We start from the raw sequence: 7008 nt of genomic DNA, 5'->3' as shown, positions 1-7008 counted from the left end.
GTTCATCCTTGACAGGTTGTAAGGGTATTTGAGTTATGGCAGAGCTACATTAGGTATGTAAGTAGATCTGGTTACGCATCCATTCTAGAACCTTCTAGAAGTCTCGTTATGCCCAGACACAACAAAGAGATTTTCAGCACAGCAACATGCTGAGTGGTGAGTGGTAAGTTTGGAAATGTCTCCATCTGGTGTTATATGAGAATACTTACATTACACAACAACAGCATCGATTCTAGTCTACCCATACCGATTACATGGAATCAACTGTAAAACTACATTTTCATACCTAGGTGGTCTAATGGATATTGTTGTATTGCTGTTGAATTCTGCCCCCCTTCCCCCTGCCCCCGATGGGCCAAATGACTGTGATGTTTTACAAGCCCTCTCAGGAATGTGTTGATGTGGTGGTGTCATGAATAGAATTGATAGGATGATGTCTCATTGGTTTTCTTTGCTAACAGCTCTTAATCTAAATGCTATGGTTTGAAGCCGGGTATAAAAACAGAAGGTAGAGGAGATCTCTGTTTGTCTCCTGATCAGAGGTCCCAGGTGTTGTTTTGTGAGTACAGTAACAGATCACGTGGTCTGTCTTTGTTTCTCTCTCTCTCCCTCCCTCTCTAACTCTCTCTCTTTCCATCATTTACCATGAGGGTAGAATGTAACATTTCTCTATGATGTATTTGTCTTTCTTGTAATTTTAATAATTTGTCTTGTAATAATTTTTAATAATTAAAGCCTCATTTGATTCATTCTAAAGTCACCATCCTTGCCCTAATCAACACAAACTCAGCAATTATTCAGTCAGATTAATAATATTAAGATATGCTTTGCTATTAACAATACATAGTCACATTTCCATGCCAACCCTTTGTATTGTAACTGCCATCCTCAGGCCCTACTGTGATACATCATCATATGTCAGAACATTCAGAACAACAGTCATGGGGTGCTGTCAACAGTGTGAGCTCAGAATAGAATGCTGGTCCTTGAGGGTGCTAGTCAGCTTATGCTGTTTTTTCTCCTTATGTCTCCAGCAGAAACTGACTTCGGAAATCAAAGCAAGTGTGTGTGGCTTTGACTCAATCTAATCAATAACATGAATTGATCAATGAAGTGCCAGTAACAAAGCAAATCTGGCAGAACCACCGGCACCCGTGGCTTAGAAATAAAAACATCAAACAGCAAATGATCTATGTAAAGCTCGTGGATTTATTATGGCATTTGCCTACCACCTGAAAGAATCAAAATGTCGAATTATACTCTAGATAAAATATACATACCACTGAGAAAAGAGGACACTACAGTACAAAACACACCTCTGAATTTTCACCCCAAGAGTTACCATGAGTTATTCTATGAACAGTTTTCAGTCATCAGCAGTACAGAAATATCACTTGACACACCCCTTTGCATTTGTGAGACATAACCATAAAAAGACACACACGGCCCGAATATTTCAAATAGAGACGATTATAATGTTCATCATCTTGTACAGAATGTGTGTGAATAAATTCAGTGTAATCTCAGCCACATGTAATACAACAATATATACAACAGCAGTGTTTTAACTGGCATTATGTATATGGATGCTGCTCTGTTCATTATGTCTGTTCTGTCTTCAGTGTTTATCATTATCAGTCTTTCGTAATTGTGCAAATCTGACTCCATTTCACAGCTCTGGGAATGTGTTGATGAGTGTGAACAGATTTGATGCCTTGCAGATCTGCAGCATGGCAGAAGGCAAACGTGCTGCCATCGCTACACATGAAACACTTTGGTGGCGGGGATGGTGTTTCTTGTTGCTTGTTGCGACCATGCCCAGTTACCAGGCATATGCTGAAGACATTGGGAAGCACACAAGCATCTCAGCTCAAGCGTCTTGCTATAAAGGGTGGGTGTACTGATTGGTGGTATTCCTCTTTGAGTAACAAATGCATATTATGTATTGGGTAACGGTGATAAAAAATGATACATCTCTGTACAGTTTTATCAGCCAAGATGTGTTATGACTTCTACTACTACAACAACAAAAAAAGATGTTTACAAGTGTCATTAGCCCAATACTGTTTAACAGTACTTCACAAACAGATAAAACAAAGCAAGTTTTCTTTTGTAAACTGCTACTAGGCACATTTTCAGAGGAAATATCTGGAAAATATATAAAGCATTCTAAATAGAGCCTTGAGCTGAATTGAGGAGCTTCATCAGCATTTAAATCAAGTTGAAGTGGCTGGCAGTGAGATACCATTTAGCTTGGTTTCAGGAATGTCTTGAGATCCTACAGATAATCTTAGCAATAACACCTCATGTCTCAATCACATCTCATGTTTATCTCAACCAGCATGACAACAGACCAGTGGTTAGTGGTCAAAACCATTCTAACAACAATTTAAAAAAAAAAAACACACATACCCATAAATCTCAAATCCCAGTTAATATTTTATGGAAAATCTGTGTGCGAGACACCGAAGAGGAAGCCAGCCCCTTTAAATTACACACAACTCACTCAGTCTCTCCTGTCCTTCATACACATACATATCTTTTCCAGGTACATCAGAAAGCTCCAATGCACTGTACACCGCTAGTAGTCATTCTCCCATACCACCACTACTGGCTGTGTGAAATCAGTGACATAGTATTATAGAGTACATCAGTAATATAGACACATCAGCAGGAAATGCAAGCAAATAGTACATTTTACATTTCTGACTGTTCTCCATGGCTGAATTTCTTAAGAGTTTCAACAGAATAATACAAAATACTGGTTGTGTACAGTATATAATCTGCAAATGTCCTTTGTTTCTCATTGCATTGTGTGGGGTGATCCATCTACCCACACATATAAACCTGTGTGCCAGAGTCTTTTCAAGGTTGTTTTTGAGACAGTTCCAGGCTCCTGATTGCAGTGTTTAGTGTCTGCCCGTTCTCCTCTCTCAGCAGCTCAGCTGCCATGCAAACAGATTGACTCTCCGTGGACTATCAGTCTTTCATAGACCATTCTCCATAACTCTCTCCATCCCTCCTCTCTAGTTGTCTCTGCAGGCCTCCCACGAGGTCAACGCTGGGCCCATTATGATCCCTCCTTCACCTCCGAGCTCTCCGTAGAGGCTGGGGCTTCCTCCGCTGTGGGGGACTGGGCCCCTCCCGGACCATCTGGATGGAGACAGAATCAGATGTTGATCAGAGTTTCATCAACTGTTTCATCAGTTTTAACTTTTAGCTTTGTTGTTTAGCTCATGTTTCCTGTCGATGTGTCTGCTGATCTGTCTCGGTATGTATTTTTTCTGACTTCTACCACAAGGGTTGTACCCAAGGGTATAATCACTTTTAGTTATCAAATATCCCCTACTGAAGACTTTGCACCTGTTGCAAAAGTGTTGTAAATCTGTCTCAAAGTGTGTCTATTCTGGGAACAAGACATGGGTTATGTTGTAGAGCCTGGTGATGTTCAACAGTAACATGCATGCATTAATTTAATCAAGTGTCACTTGGTGTATGGTAAATGTTGGATGATTAGCTTAGCAGTGGTAAATCTTGAGAGGCTAATAAGTTAAGTTAACCCACCTGTGAGGGAGAGCTCAGCCAGTTTGAGAGGCAGATCAGTGGGGTTGACCCCTGCTGGAGAGCCCAGGATGTCCGGCAGGGCGTTCCTTCTCCCCGAACGGCCCGAGGAGGCAAAGTCCAACACAGGCTCCACCTCTGTCATCTCAGGGCCCTACTACAACCTGATTGTTGATGTTGATCCACTGGGGGGAGTGCTTTTATCAAATGCCTGCATGTGGCTTCGTAATACTGTGTGGACAAGATAGAAAAATTCAAGGTAACACACAACAGCTAGAAACAATTTATCCAACTCACATCAGTATTTTTTATATTTTCACCATAGAATAAGCTCTTGCAGCAGGCTGTTTTCTGGACATTTTGTCATTCGGCCTCATACATTATCAAGCTCAAAGGCTCCTCAGCCGTTTTCTGATTTCAGCTGGAACATCAACAAAAGGTTTCTCATTGTAGTGGCTGTGTCTGTCTGTTCTCATGGTGACCAGCAGTTTCGGAAGTCTGCAAGCTCTAGGTAACATGGGTACATCCCTTGTCACACAGGCACGCACATGCGCACACACACACATATTCCAAGATTTAAATCTAAACAAATAAAAATTATTTAGACGATATTGTCAACATGCATAATCATTTTACAAAATACAAAATATTCCTTTCTGTATATTATTCGTACACCCAAATATCAGCAACAAACAGGACAGAGCACATGCATTCTCTCTCTCTCTCACACACACACACACACACACACACACACACACACACACACACACACACACACAACACACACACACACACACACACACACACGACACAGTGAGCTGCTGTTTCTATGGCAACGGGTAAAAAAACACCTCTGGCAGGAAAACATACGAGTCCAAACCATTCTCTCTTCCTCTCTCTCTCTCTCTCTCCCCCCCCCCCCCCTCTCTCTGTCTCTATCTTTTTTTTGGTTCTTCTTAAATAAACCACATCTTGTTAGTTATTCAGTGCAATCCCTTCCTCTGCCTTGATTATGATACTGAGACCGACACACACACACACACACACACACACACACACACACACACACACATTTGACATTCAGTACATAGGGGCCACAGGTTGGCCATCTGTTAGCCATAAGCACTAGCTTAGCCCTTAAGGGTTCTTTGAGCCACCACAAATTTGTGGTGCCCTAGTTTTAGCATGACTTCATCAGCATTCTCTGGTATCACACAAAATATTCACACATACTCATCCATCAAAGCACAGGTCACAAATTGGCTGGTGTTGGTTATAAAGTTACCTCCTGGCCATCATGGACTATCCCTCCCATCCCCTACATGAGACTGTGGCAGAGCAGAGAAGCTCCTTTAGCAATAGATTATTACAACCACGTTGTACAAAGGGCTATCTTTTCTGCCTGCCGCAATAAGACTGTACAACTCCTCCTCCGGCTGGCTCGATCGGGGTGATCAGAGTCAGGCTGGGGGATGTTAAATCATACTGGACTGTTGTATATAATGTTTCAGATGTCTATTTTATTTTATTATTCTATAATAGAATAATAATGCCTTAATTTTCCCTCGGGGGTCAATAAAGTACTTATCTATCTATCTATCTATCTATCTATCTATCTATCTATCTATCATAAAGAGGATACCCTGTCAGCAGAGTAATGACGGCCCAGATCTGGCACAAGTCTGTTTTTTGCTTGCACTTTTTGGCAAGAGGGAAAATGCAGCAGTGCAATACCAACTCACATAACAACTCTCATTTCCCCACCACTCAGCGTCAAATTATCCACAAACGATCTGCCTTCATGCATATCGGTGTAACGAAAAAAACATGGTAGGGTATTGTGGAACTATATTATTGTGATTGCATATCGGTGTCACATAACTCTGTCACCCTCCAACCTCTCCACTCTCATAGGGCTGCTATAGTGAAGCGCACTGTTGCCACACAACTCAAAAGCCACCTGGACAACAATAACCTGTATGAGCCCTTTCAATCGATTTCTACTCTCCTCTGACACCGGCGCCATCAACATCCTCATCCTCTTTGACCTCAGTACAGCGTTTGACACCATCAGCCACACCGTCCTCATCAAACACCTGGAGACCAGCCTCGGCATCTCCGACACTGCTCTCACATGGAAACAATACATCCACATCAAAAACACAAACCACACATTCTACAGCTCCAGTCACCCAAGGTGTTTCCGAAGGTTCTGTCCGTGGCCCCCGCCTATTCATCCTCTATATGCTCCCCCTTGGACAGATTATATGCCACCATGGCCTCCAGATTCACTGCTATGCCGATGACACACAGCTCCACCTCTCCACTAAATCCATCACATCTACCACCTCCATCTCCCTGACAAATTGCCTCACCGATATCAAAACCTGGTTGCAACGAAACTTCCTGAAACCAAACTGCAATAAATCTGAAATCGTTATCGACCACAAATCCAAATCCAGTACTAATTGGTTTCTATCTCACCATCGACGGGTACCGTGTCACTCCCTCCACCCATGTCCACAACTTTGGTGTCATATTTGACCCTGCGTTATCATTATAAAAAACACATTAACCACATCACCAAATTAATATTATTATAGCTGCTATCCTCCTTCCACCCTATTTCATATGGGTAATGAAAATAATGACTTTCTTATAGTGTGTTTTCCCCCAACTCAAAGCACTTTACATTCAATGAGATAGGTCTTAATACTTGTAGTGTATCCCTATAAGCTTAATGCAGATACACTATACTGTAACCACATATTCACACAGACTGAAATCTCAGGCTTTTGTATTGACACCCCCTACAGGGAGCCAGCAGGGGTCCGTGGTGGTTGAGATGAGGGTTGTCCTCAGCCCTCTGTCTCCAGCCTGTTGAGTGTGGAGGAAGACAGGACATTCTTTCCGCTTCCCCTCTCAGGCCCCGCATGTCAAAGCTCCTCTTTGTCTCGAGAAAACACGCTACAATTAGCATGGGCAGGTCCGCAGCTGCCGCACACATTAGAGGCAGGCAGGAGACAGATAGAGGACAAAGGGAGGACTTATCAGGGCCAAAGTAGGCCCATCATGCTCTGGGAGGCTGAGACCTCAGGTCTTCTCTCCTTGCAGAGAAATTTTAGTTAACCCGTACTGACTGCTCCAAATATCTGTTAGACAGCAGTCCATAGCAACTGATTACAGTTGAGAAGGAATATCAATGTACGCATCAATGGTTTCAATATCTATACATTTGATCACCTTACAGTAAGTGAAGATTTGTGATAATATTTCGAATCATGGCACCTTTGAAATGTAATAATTCATATAAAAGTAGGGACTACTAGGTACAGATGGAAACTGTGACCTATATAAATAATCTCAGACAATGGCTACAGTGTGTATGAGACACAATAAAGCAAGGTAATAAAAAAGGCTCTGACGACAGTCGCCCACGAATGAAGG

The 7008-nt window shown here is 42.2% G+C and overlaps 1 protein-coding gene across 1 annotated transcript; it reads right to left on the bottom strand.

Annotated features, from left to right (window-relative positions):
• Positions 1–3019: 3019 nt before the first annotated feature.
• On the bottom strand, positions 3020–3706 carry LOC310812505 (cAMP-dependent protein kinase inhibitor alpha-like; the record flags this gene model as incomplete). Its single annotated transcript, XM_083681097.1, has 2 exons — positions 3020–3153; positions 3565–3706. The coding sequence occupies 2 exons, from the start codon at positions 3704–3706 to the stop codon at positions 3071–3073; spliced, it is 225 nt and encodes a 74-aa protein (XP_083537223.1). The 3' UTR covers positions 3020–3070.
• Positions 3707–7008: the final 3302 nt, after the last annotated feature.

This window comes from Argentina silus (assembly GCF_951799395.1).
Source record: "Argentina silus genome assembly, chromosome: 11".
In the NCBI taxonomy this organism is placed as follows: Eukaryota; Metazoa; Chordata; class Actinopteri; order Argentiniformes; family Argentinidae; genus Argentina; species Argentina silus.
Note: the sequence above shows the minus strand (reverse complement) of the source record. Positions and strands in the feature narration are given on the sequence as shown.